The sequence below is a fragment of the Nicotiana tabacum genome, chromosome 17, assembly GCF_000715075.1.
Source record: "Nicotiana tabacum cultivar K326 chromosome 17, ASM71507v2, whole genome shotgun sequence".
Classification (NCBI taxonomy): domain Eukaryota; kingdom Viridiplantae; phylum Streptophyta; class Magnoliopsida; order Solanales; family Solanaceae; genus Nicotiana; species Nicotiana tabacum.
The window spans coordinates 100,406,905-100,424,283 of record NC_134096.1 but is presented as its reverse complement, the minus strand read 5'-3'; the positions used below and the strand labels follow the sequence as shown (position 1 = coordinate 100,424,283).

Sequence of the window (17,379 nt, the reverse complement as noted above, 5' to 3'; positions counted from 1 at the left end):
GAAGTTACTTCATAGCAGCAGGATCTTGATAGAAAAAATTTGTAAGGGCCAAACGGTCAAACAAACCATGCCCGCATAGTTTGCTCGAGCCCTAGCACAGAACATGTATGCATGTATAATGATTTATAAAGAGAAGTATTCTTTTTTACCGATATCTCGTACCTTAAAAAAAAATTCTACTTTACAATTTCATATTCTCGATCTATTATGTAAACAGGCTTAAGGGCCGACCATGACCAGAATTCAGATGATTACCCCCACAATCGGGGACTACCGTCCGAAAAATAAACGAGATCGAATTATACAAACTTCGAGATCATAAGACCTTTTAGGCAACCCTCGATTTTATAGGCCACGACTACCCCACTCGGGGACTGACACTTTGGGTAAGCTCGAAGTAAAACGGGCAAGCTCGAATATGTACGCATGTATAATAATTTATAAAGAGAAGTATTCTTCTTTATCGATATCTCGTACCTTAAAAAAGTTTTTCTACTTTACAATTTCATATTCTCGATCTATTATGTAAACAGGCTTAAGGGCCGACCATGACCAGAGATCGGATGATTACCCCCACAATCGGGGACTGCCATCCGAAAAATAAACGAGATCAAATTATACAAACTCCGAGATCATAAGACCCTTTAGGCAACCCTCGATTTTATAGGCCACGACCACCCCACTCAGGGACTGACACTTCGGGCAAGCTCGAAGTGAAACAGGAAAATATGCCCAAGAGGCAAATCCCGAACTAAAAAGGCTACGGCCGAATTAACACGGGTCAGAGACGTCCGAATTCCGTAACAAAACAGGCCTTCGAATTCTTTCATAAACCGGTTAAAAGGGCTACCCCCGGCAAAATTATAAAAGGCTTCTATAATATCAAGCCTCGAAAACTCTAATGAGTACAAAATTGTTCGAACTCTCGAACAATTCCTTATTTCATGCCAAGGCATTACAAGTTTCGCAAATACAAATGATAAAAAACTTTTTCAAGCCGAAAAGAGGACAAAGCCATAAACAATCTTTTTACAAAAGGCGAAGGGCTATTTTTTGCCTTAAGTACGAGAGACCATTCTCGCTCAAATAAAAAACCTAAGGGTTGCCTTACTTCGAGTTCGAGCAAGCACTCACTCGATCATAAAGTCTAAGGGCTGTACTAATTCAATTCCAATCAAATTGTCTAAACCTCGGATCGTAGAATACAACTTCATAATTTTATAAGGCTGAAAAGAAGAAAGCTTTTATATATATGTCAAAAATCATTTACAAGGGCAATATGGCTCGATCAAGTTTCTCTACAAAAGACCGAAACGGTCTTAAAATAAACATAAAAAATACTAATCCTAAAGGACTTAGTCCTCTCCAGGAGCAGCATCTTCGCCCTCGTGACCTCCTTCGCTTTCAGATCCGCTCATACTCCCGGTATCATCATCATCAGGAAAGGCCAACACTCTGGTTTTGGCTTCAAGCTCCTTAGCATTCTCGATCTCGGCTGTAAGATCGAAGCCACGAGCATGTATCTCCTTGAATATCTCCTTTGAGACTAGCATTTAGCATGCTCGACAACCCAGTTTGCTCTAGCCTGAGCAACCTCGATAACCTCCTTTGCTCGAACCTGAGCAGCTTCAGCATCGAACCGGTAGACGGCCACCATTGCATCGGCATTAGCCATGGCTATTTCGACCTCCGATTTGGCCGCTGCAAGTTCTGTGACCAGTCTATCTCGATCAGAAGTTGTTAAGCCCAACTGATACTGGAACTCCTCAATTTTCTTGGCTTGCACCAAGGCCTTCTCTTTCAAGGTTCGGAGTTGGGTCTCAGCTGAGGCCAGTTGAGCTCGGGCAGCCTCCTTTTCTGAGGCAAAGCGGTCCATGTTCTTCTTCCACTCCTCGGCCTCCGCCTTCATTGCGTCCACTTCAGCACGAAGCTGCCTGATCACATCAAACTTTTGCTGGACCTGTGGGACCGAACTGTTAGCCATCACGCCCAAGTCACTATCATTAACTTCAAAGATGCTTTTTACCTACTCGGCCATATCATCTTGTTCTTTCCGAGCTGCTTCTAGCTCAGCCCGAAGTCCTTTTGCTTCTCCTTATCTCTGCTCACTGAGAAGCTTGAAGGCATCTCCCTCCTCAGTAAGCCTTCGGATTTCAGCTTCATGCCGGATCAGTTCCCCTCGGGATCGGAAAAATGCCTCATGATGAAGCAGAGAGGCCTACAAAAATAGAAAGAAGGAATTATACAAGGAAAGAAAAATACAAGTATGAAAATTGACAAAGAAAATATGAACTTACCCGATTCAGGCCCTGTTGAGTTTCGTTGAAAAGACAAGACGCCCCCACCTCGCCCGAGCTCTTCTTCGGAGCCCCTAAGTCACTCAGACCGGTGACATCTTCTACCCCAACAAAATAACTACGGAAAGGATCTTCCTCTCTATGGGCTCCCTCCCCGTGAAAAGTCTCCACGGCCTGAGCGTCGCGTATCATCGACTGGGAAAATGAAGGAAACGAGGGGGAATCCCCGATATCTATTGCCCCAAGTAGGTTTTTTGGGGCGCCACCTCCGTCTTGACGAGCCTCAAGCCCGATTTTGGCATCGACATCCACCGCCTCTTCAACGGTCTTTTCGCCCCAAGGTAAAGCATCTTCGGTTCTCCTTGGCTCGGGAACTTGGGCCGGAGTCTCCTCCTCGACCTCATCGAGCCTAGACGGAGCCGTATCAAATCCCAGCGGTTCCGAAGTTTTCTGAATATCGGTGCTAGCTCGTGCAGGGCAACCAGCCCAGAATCACCTTCTTCTTCTTCTTCATCCCTTAGTCTTTGGACTAACTCCATAGTCAGTGGGATTGTGTTCCCCTTGGGTTTACGGGCCATTCTCTTCTTGGGTTTTTGACCCTCAGAGTTCGAGGCCCTTTTTCTCTTAATCACCTTTGCCAGTTTCGGGATAGGCGGTAAAGCTTCTTCATCACTGGGCGGGGGTCTCATAGCCGCATCCTTTTCGAGACCTACAAAATGAGAAAGTAAGTAAAATCATGCTTGAAAAAATGCTTGAATGATAGGCAAATCGGTAAGCCAAGAAGAAAGCTTACCATGAGTACGAGCCTCCCACCTGCCCTTTGACAAATCGCGCCACGCTCGCTCGGTGTATGTTGATGTTGAAACCAAGATCCTGGCCCAGTTCTCGAGGTGAGAAACTGCACCCGGCATCCAAGCAACTGTTGCATCGAGAAAAACACTAATAAGAAATGATGAAGAAGTAAAAACAACAAACGGAAATTAAAGACAGGATCGTACTTACGTTTCATATTCCATTTCTCAAAAAATGGCATGCTCTCAGCCGAGATTAGGTCTGAGGTCTTCACCCAAACGAACTGACCCATCCAACCCCGATCTTTGTATTCATCTATACTCTAGGCGAGCGCCTTGGTGGCCTGGCGTTGAAGCTTTATCAGCCCACCTCGGTAGAGTCGAGGGCTATATAATCTTACGAGGTGGTCGAGGGTAAAGGGAAGCCCTTCGATTTTGCTCACGAAGAAACGGAGCAATATCACGATCCTCCAGAAAGAAGGGTGAATTTGGCTGAGGGTCACCTGGTATTTCTTACAAAAATCGATGATGACTGGATCGAGGGGACCCAACGTGAAAGGATAAGTATAAACACTTAGGTACCCTTTCACGTGGGTAGTGATTGCTTTCTCCGGTGCCGGTATCACAACCTCTTTACCCAATTGCAATCTTTCTTCACCAGATCAAGAAGGCTTTTGGATATCGAGCATATATATCTCGATACCGGCTCGCATCGACCAGCAACCGATGAGGGTTTCTCGACCTTAAAGTCGGAATTAATAACACACACCCCGGTAATAAGTTCTTCGAGGCGTTGCTCCACCACTGGTTTCTCGCCGGCCGGTCGAGATGAGGAAGTAGCCTCTTTCTGCGGAATGTTTTTAGATGTTTTGGCCATTTAGTTTTTGTGAACAAAGAAGAATAAAGATTGAAGTATTTGGTGTTTTAGGAAGAACAAGCAAAGAAATTTGAAAACCTGAAAATAGGGAGCTTTGAGAAGGCAAAGAACTATGAAGATTGGAATGAAAAAGATTTGAAAGTAAAAGTTTGAAATGATGAAGAAAGGGGCTATTTATTGGTTTCACAACAACGGTTCAAAACTAGTAGCGGCTGACCATCGACTGCCGCGCATTTAATGCCTTGATAACTGGACCGACGAAATGTTTGTCGCATACGTCACGATCGGGCTCTTCACTAATGTCATTGCCCATCTAGTTGGAGTTCGAAAATTCATATCGTTTCTCGCTATCTTCTTTCCGAGAAACGAGGGGACTATCTGTATACGGTCAAAATCGGGTTTGCCCTTCGAGATTGGAACATGATGGACCAAGGTTCGTCATTGTAATATCGAGCCATGATGCGAAGTTTGGTTGTCGAGCTCTAGCCCCAGAAACCAATCTAGATCGAGATTGGTCAAGATCAAGCTCGAGACATTGAGGTCAAACAAATAGAGATCAGCCAAGATCGAGCTCGAGACATCGAGGTCGAACAAATAGAGATCGGCCAAGATCGAGCTCAAGCCCCAGAAACCAATCATGATCGAGATCGGCCAAGATCAAGATCGAGCCAAGAAATAAAAAAGTCGTTACAGCCGCAATTAGGGGGATAATCTCGGCAGAAATCACGGCTTGAATCAAGAAAAAACTAATTAATTAATTTATCATGGGATGCCCATTATATATTTTTAATTATATCCAAAATGGGATTCCCCCACTATATTAAGAGTTGTTATGATTTGTAGAAGGAGGAGATTCATTTTTGAGATATAGAGAAAAGAGAGCAAATACTATCCTTTTTGGCTTTTGATATTTAGTCATATTGTTTCTTCTACCAATCATTCTTCACTCAATTTGAATGTGATAAAACTTGAAGGCTTAGGCTAACTAGCTCGTTCGGTTTGCATTCATTTCTTTTATAACTAATTTCGATATTCATTTACTTATTCTTTCCCAATTTGTATCAATTTATATTACGTATCCTTAGAACTACGTATAAATTCAACTTTATCCGTTTTTCGGATAAACCGTATTTTTACTACATATGTGAAGACGTAACACATTCAAACAAAATAAGGTTTAACATGGACAAAAACATATAAGCGTTTGTTTGAGGTTTTTCAAAACTTGAGTTTGCAAGCATAATTTTGAGTTCTTTAAGAAAAAATGTTTGTTTTAGCTTCTTTTTCTTCTTCTTTTTTTGTTGTAGAAGTTAAATTTTCGGAAGATTTCCTAAATCAATTCCTTGAATATTACAAAACCCAGAAAATAATAACAATAAAAAACTAGTAACTTTTTCCTAAAAGAACAAGTGAAGGAAATATTTTTTTTTTCGAAAACTCAAAAACTAAACCTCAAATAAATGCCGCTCAAAATATGAAATACTACTAATAATGTACCCAATTTTGATAGTTGACCAGTGAATGCCCAGCTAGCGTTTCTGTGGTGTGTCATCCACCAATAATAGGACAATTGGTCCCTTAATTTTGAATTGGAAGGCACGCAACAAATTAAATCCAGCTCTTTTACTAACGACAAACATAACGGTCTCTCCTAATTTTGCCATTCTTTAAACAGAGTCTTTTTCGTTGATAATTCAAAATTGTTCAATCATTGCAGCAATTAAATTAATTAAAAATATTGGAATTGCTATTAAATTGTATTTTATTTTACTTCAGGCACCCGATCACAAGTTTGCTTTGTTAGAAGAAGGCAAGAAGCTAACCATTTGGATTCTTTGCATGTGAAACCTGAAATTGTTTTGTCTCGTATTGCTTTTTTTATTAGTTAAAGGTTAAGTGTTTGAGAAAATGGTCTAGGGGGAGAAAAATGTTAAGATTTCGGTTTTTCAAAGGGATTTTTTTTCACTTGAATTTGGTTTCACCTTTATTACCACCCTAAATAAAAAACATATTTGAATTTATCACATATATTAAAATGGGTTCGTTGATATGTTAAAATTTCTTTTGGGATTATGACTTTTCCCAATAACATGCTTCCCCGATGGAGAATTTCACTTGAAAACACACGTATATTGTTTTATCGAAATAAAGATAAAATGCATATATATATATATATATATATAAAAGGCGAAGCCGTTCTATCCCTTGACTTGAGCATCCAAACGTTTAGCCACATAACAAAGTGAAACCCTTTGTGAATTAAAAACTTAAAGAAATTTTATTTCAAAAATTTATGTGAAAATATGCACGAGGTCCTCCTTTAGGACATGAGTTGGTTTTGGTTTAAACTTAAGATTTACCGTAAAAAATATATCTCAATATTGAATTTAGGATTCTAGTATAGTGGATGTGAGGTAATGCTTTAACAACTAGTTTATAATTGTAAAGATATATATTATGTATTTATTTGGTTGGTGAAAATATCCGATTCGAAAAGTAAACTCGAAAGCCACTCTAAAATCTCTCTTTCTTTAACATTTGTAACCATGTAAGAAAGAAATTATTTGCTTCGGGGAGTTTCTTTGGAAATAATTACTGTTGAAGAAGTATTTTAAAAAACTAAAATGTACTAATGATTTTCCTGAAAGTTACTGCCCATCCATTTTACATTTTTTTTGCTGAATATGCCATCTTAGTATGTGTTTGGACATAAAAATTGTAATTTTTGGAAAACAATAGTATTTGGAGTTAAATTGGAAAACGGTATTTAGAATTAGAAATTATGTTTGGACATGCATTTCACTTGAAAAATTATGTTTGATTTTTGAAAAAATTCTAAAAACTTGTAAAATTTGATGATTTGATGGACAAATACCTTTATGAATTTTTTTTTTGAAAAAAAAGAATTTTTCTATGGACAAAAGGAGCCCTAGTATTATACAATCCCTTGAGACAGAACTAAATAAAGAATATACTTTTGCGAGTATATGTTTTTCCCCCATAAAATTTACAGTTCAGTATTTCTATATCTGAAAATTTATAGTACCTACTCAAGAGTTCACTACTAGAGACAAAATCACAAAATCCCCCAAACGCAATTGCGAAGCAGACAAGGAGGGAGAGAAGACTAGCAACAGGGTTTGCTTTTCACGGCTTGAATCGCCATTGAGGTAACACTTTTTTCCAACTCTTATCATTTTTATCCTCAAATCCATACTCTCTCAGCAAGAGTCGATCTTTTGTTTTGTTTTCTGCATCCTGGATTGTCCGAATCGGATCTGGTGAAACCCAATTGATAAAAAGATTCGATCCGTAGCTCGATGTACCCTGTTGGAAGTGTATCCATCAACCAGAATTGCGCACTTCTATGGGGAATCTTACAATATAAATGCACGCCAAACTGGACAAGAATTTAAGTTTAGGGTTGAGAATTTTCGAATTTTGCCTTGATTGAAGTCAATTTGGGTTTGGAAAGTGGGAACATCCAGTGTGGTCAGGTGAATGCTGCTCAATTAAAATCGGGTTATCTGGGGTTTAATTGGACCACGTTCATAGGCTTCAGCTAGGTGGGATATCTCGGATTTGATGCAATGGTTGAAATAGCGGAATCTTCGGAATCTGGGTCTGGGTTATTGAATTCAACAGTGGTAAAAATTGGATCTTTGCCTGAAGAGGACAGTATTCACAGGCAAGTTAGCAGCTTTGGAAGTAGTGGTTCCAGGAATACAAGCCCATTAGGGCGTATAGGTTCAAGAAACACAAGTCCTTCAAGGCAGAAAGTGGTTAAGACGAAACCAAGGGGATTGGATGAAGAGACTGTTACCACATTTGCTAAAGCTGTTCAACCGGATGTTCAGATGGAAGATAGTATCTGGGCGATGCTTCCGGAGGATTTGCTGAATGAAATCTTAGCTAGAGTTCCACCATTCATGATATTTCGACTCCGATCTGTTTGTAAAAGGTGGAATTCGATTTTGCAAGATCATAGCTTTTTGAAGTTTCACTCGCAAGTGCCCTCCCATGGACCTTGCCTTCTCACATTTTGGAAGAACTCACAGACCCCTCAGTGTTCGGTATTCAGCTTGCCACTGAAACAGTGGTTTAGAATACCGTTCACCTTCTTACCACAGTGGGCATTTTGGCTAGTTGGTTCTTCGGGCGGTCTCGTTTGTTTCTCAGGATTAGATGGGTTGACGTTCAAAACTTTAGTTTGTAATCCCCTTACACAGACTTGGAGGACATTGCCTAGCATGCATTATAATCAACAGAGGCAGTTGATTATGGTTGTTGATAGAAAGGATAGGTCATTTAAAGTTATTGCCACTAGTGATATTTATGGCGACAAGTCTTTGCCAACGGAGGTGTATAATTCAAAGATCGACAAATGGTCGCTTCACCAGACAATGCCTGCTGTAAATCTTTGCTCCTCCAAGATGGCATTTTGTGATTCAAGGCTCTATTTGGAAACTCTCTCCCCACTTGGTTTGATGATGTATCGGCTGGATACAGGACAGTGGGAACACATCCCTGCTAAGTTTCCACGCTCATTGTTGGATGGGTACCTAGTTGCTGGCACTCACAAACGTCTATTTCTGGTTGGAAGGATAGGCCTTTATAGTACTCTTCAAAGTATGAGGATATGGGAACTAGATCACTCAAAAGTCGTCTGGGTTGAGATAAGCAGGATGCCCCCCAGGTACTTTCGTGCACTTTTAAGACTATCTGCAGAAAGGTTTGAATGCTTTGGACAGGATAACCTAATATGCTTCACATCCTGGAACCAAGGCAAAGGCCTTCTTTATGATGTCGATAAGAAGGTGTGGTCTTGGATTGCTGGGTGTGCTCTTCAATCATATAACAGCCAAGTCTGCTTCTACGAGCCAAGGTTTGATGCTTCAATATACTAAAGTAGTGTTTAACTTAAATATCCAAATTACTTCTTAGGGGGACATGAGCTATCTGGATGATTTAGCAATCTTGTTTCCTTCAATTCCCTTCTGCCTGCTGTTCACCATTGAAATTTCCTTAAGCTAGATTCTCAAGCTTAGATTTACCCACCTTAATCTATCTGGTTAAAAGTTTCGAACTCGTATGCAAATTCCGCTAGTTAACTGAAGTGAGTAATTGGATGAGGTTTCCGCGTGAACATTAATGGCTACAGTGGTATTCAAGGAGGAGGAAGAGGTTAAAATGTTTCCTTGCTTGGACGAGGGATCATGATGGCCTGAGCATTGGGCATCTTCTTGAGATGACCATGCAGATGCACAATTCGGAAGTACAGATGTAAGATAAAGTTTTGTTCCAGCTTATGTACATTGTTTTTCTCTTTGTAATTAATTAGCACATACATGTTGCTTTTCTTAACTGAAGTAACAAAAAAGTGTCTCTTCATCTTACATCTGTGCTCTTTATTATCTCACACTATCAATAGTAAGTCCGTTTGTTACACATTTATGGCGATCAAGCTGTACGGTAGTTAAGGAAAAAGGGGCACTTTCTTAAAGGACTAACTATTGCAGAGAAGGTAGACATTACGTGGTTAATAATTGTTCAAGCACTTTCTTTTGTTTAGAATGGTGCTTATAACGGTTGCTACTGTTTTAATTATGTTACATTTTTTATAGTATTTTGAAGTTGTGACCTTTTTTGTGTTGTTATCTGCATCAGACTACTCAGTATGGTTAACTCACTTATGGTTGTCTTTCTTGCTCTGTTCTTTCCGTGGTTGATGCTTTGTGTTTCCTCATATCCATCCTTAGCTTCAACTTGCATTGCTCAGATGCTTACTGTTAGATATATATGAAATATTTTTGGACCCTCTCAGACATCGGTTTGTGCGTATATTATCCTTATCAATCCCCAATTAAGCTGTCACGTTTCACTTTTTCCTGGGTCAATACTTATTGAGATTGGACGATGGATAAACTCTACCCTTTTAAAATTGAATTTGGAGATTCAGAAACTATCTTAAACGACTTTAAGTGATAAAATCTATATTAAAAAAAGGTAAAAAGTAAAAGAACTTATTCAAATTAGCATGGTTGAATATTAGGTTGCAAAATTTTACATTTTCTCAGGCAGGACTCATTTAATTACATAATCTACTATAAATATCAGAAATAATGTTTTCTGTCCTCATCTGTCGAATTAGATGGTTATTTTCACCCCCACATTGATGAATTTGCTTCACTTCTTTTAGTCATATGTTATATGCTTCCTATTTCCTGCTCAATTGAACATTCTTGCACAAACCATGTTGTTGATCACTTGATATACTGGCTTGGAGCATCTCTTTCAAATAGCTTCGTATCTGTACAGCCCGCTTCCTCTCCTTCCCTTGTTTTTCCTTTCAAGGTTGCATTTGTAGTACTTGGGTAATTAGGCCAAGTATGAACTAAGAGTGAAAAATGATAAACTCTAAGAAATGCGTAATTTTGTCTTGGGGGGGGGGGGGGGTGTAGGGAGGGGGTCACTATACCACCAACAGAAGCAGAGTTAGTATTAGCATCAGTAGTGATCTCATACTAAAGTTGAGGGAGGAGATTTCCAGATCACAAAAATGGGTTGTTCAATGAATTTGGAAATTTTAAGAAGAAAGACTTCACTAATAAGCAACCCAATGGAAATCAGGCTTTTGATGGGCGGGTTTGTTTGTTCCTGAATAATATCCTTATTTCTGGTAGATGATATGTTTTCCTTCCTTAATATATCCTAGCAATTTGCTTGGTAGTTTTCAACCATATGCACTTGAAAAGTAAGTCTAGATCTAAGGACTTGAAGCTATACCACTTTGGCTTTAGGATACGTTCCAAGCACATGGTAAATTTACTACTCTGTTTGACCAATATCATAAAGGATTCTGGTGCATGGATTTTCTTCTTCTTTTAGACAACTTTTACAGGAATCTTCTTCAAAAAAAAAAAAAAAGAATCCTTAAAACCGTCCAAACGCAAAGCCTAACGACTAAACACCATTTTAGTTCATATCAAGTTCTGAAGAAATTGATCCGACATGAACATTGATATCCACTTGGAAGAAAATAAGTTGCACCGTGCACGCATCATATGGTTGTATTTTTCATTTTTTTTTGTATTGATTACGTATCTCTTTAGAGGAAGGTCAAAGTATAACACCTTGACACCTCAAAGTACATCGTTATTGAACATTATAAATTTGTAATCATATCAACATTGTAGTTGCCCAACGCTTAAAATAGGTTCGGTACAATCTTATGTTACCACTCTCTGTTAAAGATATTTATGTTTGTTGGAATCTATTCTGCTCGTCATGGTGGAAAACTGACACATGGTTAAGGTGAAAAAGGGAGACAAGGGCATTGGTACTCGTAGCCCCTTACTCATCCTACACGTGTCTAATCCCTTTTCTTTGGGATTTAACTATCTCCTAATCGGCCTAATTTCGTATCACGAGCAAATACAATTCCTTCTTATGTATTTTGTCATTTCTTGATGTTGTAATATGCCTATGAAGTGTTTTTCCGATGCATTTCGTCGAAACAAAACGTCTTGGTTTCCGTTAAGACCCTGCATTTTGCCAATATGCAGTAAAAGTGAGGTTAAGTGAAACCAGGGGGAAAGAAGACCAAGAAACCGAGTTGGAGCAGGAACAACACAGTTTTCAAGGAATAACCACAAGTATCTATAAGTTGGAGGGCATACCCCTCGTATCATAAAGCTCCTTTCAGTTTCTTCTTTTTGTAATTCCATGCAAAGACCACGGGTTACTGCTAAAAATAATTATTTCAAATTATTTATTATTTTATAAATTCAAGATAAAATTAATTATTTTTTTCTTTTTTTTACCCTTAGTAATAAATATTCTTGAAGATGGAAATAACATATTAATAAAATAAATATTCAATGAAGAGAGATTTTTTTCTTAAAACATAAATAAGAGTAAAATAGTCTAATCCCTTTCCTAATTAATATTTCTTAAGGGACGTGTAAAAGAGAAACACAACAGATAATTTAAAACAGAGGGAGTAAAAAAATATGCCCCCTTTCTTTTTCTTTCTACTCGCTCCATCTCATTTTATGTGATACACTACTCGATACAGAGTTAGAACGAAAGAATTTTTTTTAAGTTTATAGTCTAAATAAGTCATAAAATTTTGTATGATTATAAATCATCGCATTAAGAATACAATGAGAAGTTTAAAATTAAATTTTTTAAAAATATTACTCCTAAAGGATATGAAAAGTGCATCATATAAGTGGGATAGAGGAGTATGCTTTACATCTATTTTGGACAAAAATGAAAAAACTACGTACCCATCCAAAGCATGCCTATTACAGTAGTTTATAGTTCCACACACACTTTTAACTTTACTAAAGCTGGTAATCGAATCTTTGACTCAGGTCTGAGTACATTTGCTGGTAACTCCAACTCCGTTAATTATATACTGATCTGAATGCAGCATTGCAGGTGGAGTGTTTAATTCGTTTTGCTTTGTTTGAATATGGACGCGTAACAGCTCATCATCTTTTATAAATTACTGACAAATTTTGATTAAAAGTAAAAAAGTTTTGACTTGTTCAAAGTTTAGCACGCAGTAATATACAACTGCATATCTGTGCCTAGAAAATCCCACCACGTTTGCTATAGTTCTCAAATATCTACTGCCATTGCACTCGATTAATGTGTCTTTCGCAATTAGTGTATGTACATGAAAATTGAAAAATATATAGGACTCCTGGTTTTCGATAGTATAGTTAAAACCTCTACGATGAGAGAGGATTCTATAGTTGTCAGCAAAAAGAAAGATTCTAATTATAATGAATCCTCTAATTAAATACTTTAGTTGTACATATTAACCTGCATATAGAAGGGAATTAATGTAGAGTATTCATACAAATGACCTCTCATAATTCGGGATTATGACATAGTTGATTAATTGACAGATCAATCAAATCCTCAAACTAGCTAATGCTAGTACTTGTACACAACACAAGACTATATTGATTTCACTTTAAACTTTGTTTCAATCAATTCATAGTCGATTATATACCACTTAGATGATTGAATCAAGTTAGCATCCTTTTTATAACTCCTTTATGTCAAAGGTAAATAACGATTAAAACCAAGACAGATCGAACGTGAAATCTGCCTTTGGCATTCATGTCAGAGACAAATATGTCTAATTGAGATTACCGCACGACAGTCAAATATGTTCAATTTTTTCCACTTTTTTTTGGTACGATTAATCCTTGGGATGAACATGCATTTAATTCAAGCAACCTTAATTTGTGAAGGTATACTGCAAGAAGTCAGTACTGCAAAATTGAAAAATGTCTTTTGAGAGGAGAAAAATAAGATTCCTACAATTTTTTTCATTTAAAACAATTTATGAATTGAGATTTCCGAAGTACTGTAAGATATTACGGTTCATATTAGAATAAGACAGGTGTCGGGACCTCAGCTTTGACTCAAGTTTGATTTTTGAACTCTATAAAAACCGATTCTCCTATATATATTACTGCCTCTCTTTTTTCATGAGGAAATACAAATGTTTCATGCTTTTAACAAAAGAAGAATTTTCTCCTCAGGAATGGCTTCAGTTTTTAGTTTCGTTGTGCTGGTAATACTCCATGTTATGATCATTGCTTTTTTAGTTCTACGACAGTCCTCTTCAGGACATGCTCAGTTACGTAAGTACACTATATATGTATATATTTTGACATTTTTACAGTATTTAATACTAACTGGCCATTTTCCCCCCTTTCTGAATTAGGAGAAAGAAGCAATTTTGTCACCATTTTGTACCCTACAGAGACAGAAGCAGTTCTTCTAAAAGACGTAAGTTTGATTTTTGAAGCTTTCCCCTTTGATTTGACAACGGAAGTATATTTTTTATGTAAGAATATATCATTTTTCAGTGTTTGATTAGTTATCTGCGAGCTAGGAACACATTTTCCATTGAAATGAAGCATTAAAATGAATTCAACTAACATTTGCGCAGATTATTGTTAATTTTTCTTACTTAAAAATTTCATCAAAACTCTCTTCAATATTATTATTATTAATGTTTAATGTTTAATATATACAAATTTTTCACAAAATATTTTCCACTCGTCAACCAGATAATAGAAAATATTTTCCATGGAAAATGATTCTCATTGTGCCAAATACCGTCAATTCTGGATTCTTGATTTTTACTACAATTAATAGTTGGAGTATTTTTTGTACGCTAGCTCATGAGCATCTCTATTGACAAATCTGAACAGGATTCTCCAGACTATATTATCATTACTTCAGCTGCTGGGGGAAGAAAAATGCTAATGGATCAATTTTCAAGTAAGGTAGTGAAGGAAAAGCATATGTCTGACAGAAGAGCTTCAATTGTTTTAGGTACACAACAAGTATATAGCAAGTCATTTTCTAGCCTTTAATTAGGATTTAGTAACTTATATCTACTAACACTGTTACAAAAATTTTACACATTAATTAAATCATGCTATAGAAAGTTATTAATTACCTTGTTTTTCATATTACTAGTTCCACTTGTTATGAATAGTTATCTATAATTACCTTTAAATAATCTTGATTGTGTAAGAAATTTAACATTATCGATTTTAGTTAGGTAATATTGATGTTGGGCAAGGAAATATTTGTATTTTTTGGATTTTCCTCGTTTAATTATTTATTTAATGTTATGGTTATGTTTCGATATATATATGTATATAGGAGATGCTACAAGTGAATCAAAGAAAGCTCCTCCTCAAGTGCAACTACAACATCACATGAGTGCTCAGGTTTTCTTCTCTCTTTTTCACAAACTTCCAAAGGAACAAATTAACAGACACACATCTCAAAAAATTCTATGGTTTTTGCTTAGAAATTAAGTGATACTATATTTTGAAAGAAATTTAAGTGATTATAGAAATGAACAAAATCAGTCTAGTTAGCGTACGTCCCGACCTAAGACAATACTAGATGTCAACTTTTTAGTAAGAGTTTAAATTTTGTGCACTCTTACAATATCAGCTTAAGTTAATCACTTTGAAAACCTGAAAGATAGAGTAAATAACATGTTATAACATATGTTAAACTATACTGATCGTTGATGTAAAATGTTTTATGTTGCCTATGTATAGATATACTCCTATAACTTATATCCCTTTTTTTTATTACTTGCGTTTTGATATACTGAATTTATGATAGGTGGATGGATCAAAGGAGTTTCGTGATGCTGAAAATGAAGTAGCAAAACTTATGAGCAAAGACTACAGCGGAAGAAGTGGACCTCGCCGAAAGCCGCCGATTAATAATCACGAGCCTACAGACTAATTAAATTAAAACATCAGTAAAATCTGACTATACCGTGCTATTTTTATCAGTTAATTAGTAGCCGTATTCACATTTGGGCCTCACAATTTTGAACCATACAAGTGAAGGCCCAAATATATTATACATAAAGAATAGATGATCTGATAGAGCAGTGTATCTTGTAGAATCATGTTTGTTATTGTACATTTGTTTTATTTCTTTCTTTATGTATTGTCAATGTAAGTGTGTGTATACGGTCGAAATCAAGATCGTCTACGACATGGTAGGTCAAGTTCGGAATATGGCAATAAAGGACGGAAGATTGGCCCTAAGTTCCACCGGGCTAGAACCTGGGGTTGGAACGCGCGCCTTCGAGAATATCGAGGCCGTGATCCCGGAATCGATCCTAGCCCCGAACGAGCTCGAAGAAATATTGTTACCATAATAGAAGACCGAGATATCCGTGACCGGTTGGATATTACGGCGGGAATCTCGGCACGCATCAATGAGGAACTGGTAATCGGCAAATCAAGAGATTTTTTTATCTTTTATAGAATTGTACCTAAAGTAGGATTCCTCTCTATATAAAGGGGGTCTGATAATTCATTTAGCGCATTGTAACACGCATTCCAAAGTAATATATTATTATTTTTCTCTTTAAGCTCTTATTTTTCTGTATCGTGATACCGATCAAAGTGCATCTCACTCGAGGGTGGCTAACCTTCCGAGATTGAAACTATCCAATTCGTGTGGTTTGAATTTACTTTATCATTGCTTATTTTAATTGCAACTTAATTTATCACTTTATATCAACTAATTTGCAGATCCTTAAAACCGCTTACAAATTCAATTGTTATCCGATTTTGAGGATAAATAGTTTGGCGACTACCGTGGGGCTAATGATAATAGTGGTTATTTGATACAATTTTTCATAACACACACTTCTCTTTACACTTGTTCTTTGAAGTGTCTCTAATTTCAGGTTAAAGCTTAAAATATCAAACTCTCAATCAGCGCCCCTGCATGTTGACAATGAGTCCGGCCATCATGGTGAAAATAACAACATAGTGCCCAGTGACGAGGTACTGCCCATTAATCCAATCGGAATTCCGGTCGCGGACCCGATTGACGCTAATTCACATGTGGCTATCAACATAAATCTGTCTACCGATCCCGAGAATAACGTCTGTGGTGGAGCCCGATCGGCAACTCAAAATACACAAAATATTGGAGGAGATGGGATCAATTTACGGATGATCTTTGAAATGTTACAGGCTCAACATGCGGCGATAACTCAGTTACAAAACCAAAATCGCGCACCGAGAAGAATTGAACCCGGTCCATCCCGGGAAGTCACCCGCAGGGACGAACCGGTCGCAGAGAGGTCGAATGAAACAAATCGGGGACTAACCCCTAGATCATAAAGATACTCGAGGAACTGACAAAATGTGTAGAATCAAGGGAGAAGAAAATCGAAGCTAATGACAAAAAGGTAGAAACCTACAATTCTAGGGTCGACCAAATCCCAGGAGCACCGCCGATATTGAAAGGCCTCGATTCCAAGAAGTTCGTGCAAAAATCTTTTCCTCCGAGCGCGGCTCCAAAGTCAATCCCTAAGAAGTTTTGCATGCCCGAGATTCCTAAGTACAACGGAACGACCGACCCAAACGAGCATGTTAGCTCCTACACATGTGCCATCAAAGGGAATGACTTGGAGGATGATGAGATCGAGTCTGTCTTGTTGAAAATATTCGGAGAGACCTTGTCAAAAGGAGCTATGATATGGTATCACTACTTACCTCATAATTCTATAGACTCATTTGCTATGCTTGCAGACTCTTTCGTGAAAGCACACGCTGAGGTTATCCAGGTCGAGACCAGGAAGTCCAGCCTTTTTAAAGTAAAACAAAAGGACAATGAAATGCTCAGAGAGTTCGTGTCTCGAGTTCAAATAGAACGGATGGACCTGTCACCGCTCGCTGATGATTGGGCCGTTCAGGCTTTCACCCAATGACTCAACATTCGGAGCTCGTTGGCTTCACATCAGTTAAAACAAAACTTGGTGGAATATCCGGCTGTCACTTGGGCCGATGTCCATAACCGGTATCAATCGAAAATCAGGGTCGAA

General features: G+C 37.8%; 2 protein-coding genes across 2 annotated transcripts; both read left to right on the top strand.

Annotated features, from left to right (window-relative positions):
• Positions 1-6,982: 6,982 nt before the first annotated feature.
• Positions 6,983-9,361, top strand: LOC107772484 (F-box/kelch-repeat protein At5g15710). Its single transcript, XM_016591988.2, has one exon. It carries the CDS (start codon positions 7,556-7,558, stop codon positions 8,870-8,872), a length of 1,317 nt encoding a protein of 438 aa, XP_016447474.1. The 5' UTR covers positions 6,983-7,555; the 3' UTR covers positions 8,873-9,361.
• Positions 9,362-13,485: 4,124 nt separating this feature from the next.
• LOC107772486 (uncharacterized) lies at positions 13,486-15,289 on the top strand. Its single transcript, XM_016591989.2, has 5 exons — positions 13,486-13,633; positions 13,717-13,781; positions 14,210-14,333; positions 14,670-14,737; positions 15,147-15,289. The coding sequence occupies exons 1-5, from the start codon at positions 13,492-13,494 to the stop codon at positions 15,270-15,272; spliced, it is 525 nt and encodes a 174-aa protein (XP_016447475.2). The 5' UTR covers positions 13,486-13,491; the 3' UTR covers positions 15,273-15,289.
• The last annotated feature ends 2,090 nt before the right edge of the window (positions 15,290-17,379 follow it).

What these genes read in the sequence shown, in the direction of transcription:
- LOC107772486 (XM_016591989.2), top strand. Translation starts at nt 13,492, where the DNA reads ATGTTTCATGCTTTTAACAAAAGAAGAATTTTCTCCTCAGGAATGGCT. An exon ending in AAGAGCTTCAATTGTTTTAG is followed by an intron (nt 14,334 to 14,669) that starts GTACACAACAAG and finishes ATATGTATATAG; the next exon opens with GAGATGCTACAAGTGAATCA. An exon ending in AACATCACATGAGTGCTCAG is followed by an intron (nt 14,738 to 15,146) that starts GTTTTCTTCTCT and finishes AATTTATGATAG; the next exon opens with GTGGATGGATCAAAGGAGTT.
- LOC107772484 (XM_016591988.2), top strand. Translation starts at nt 7,556, where the DNA reads ATGGTTGAAATAGCGGAATCTTCGGAATCTGGGTCTGGGTTATTGAAT.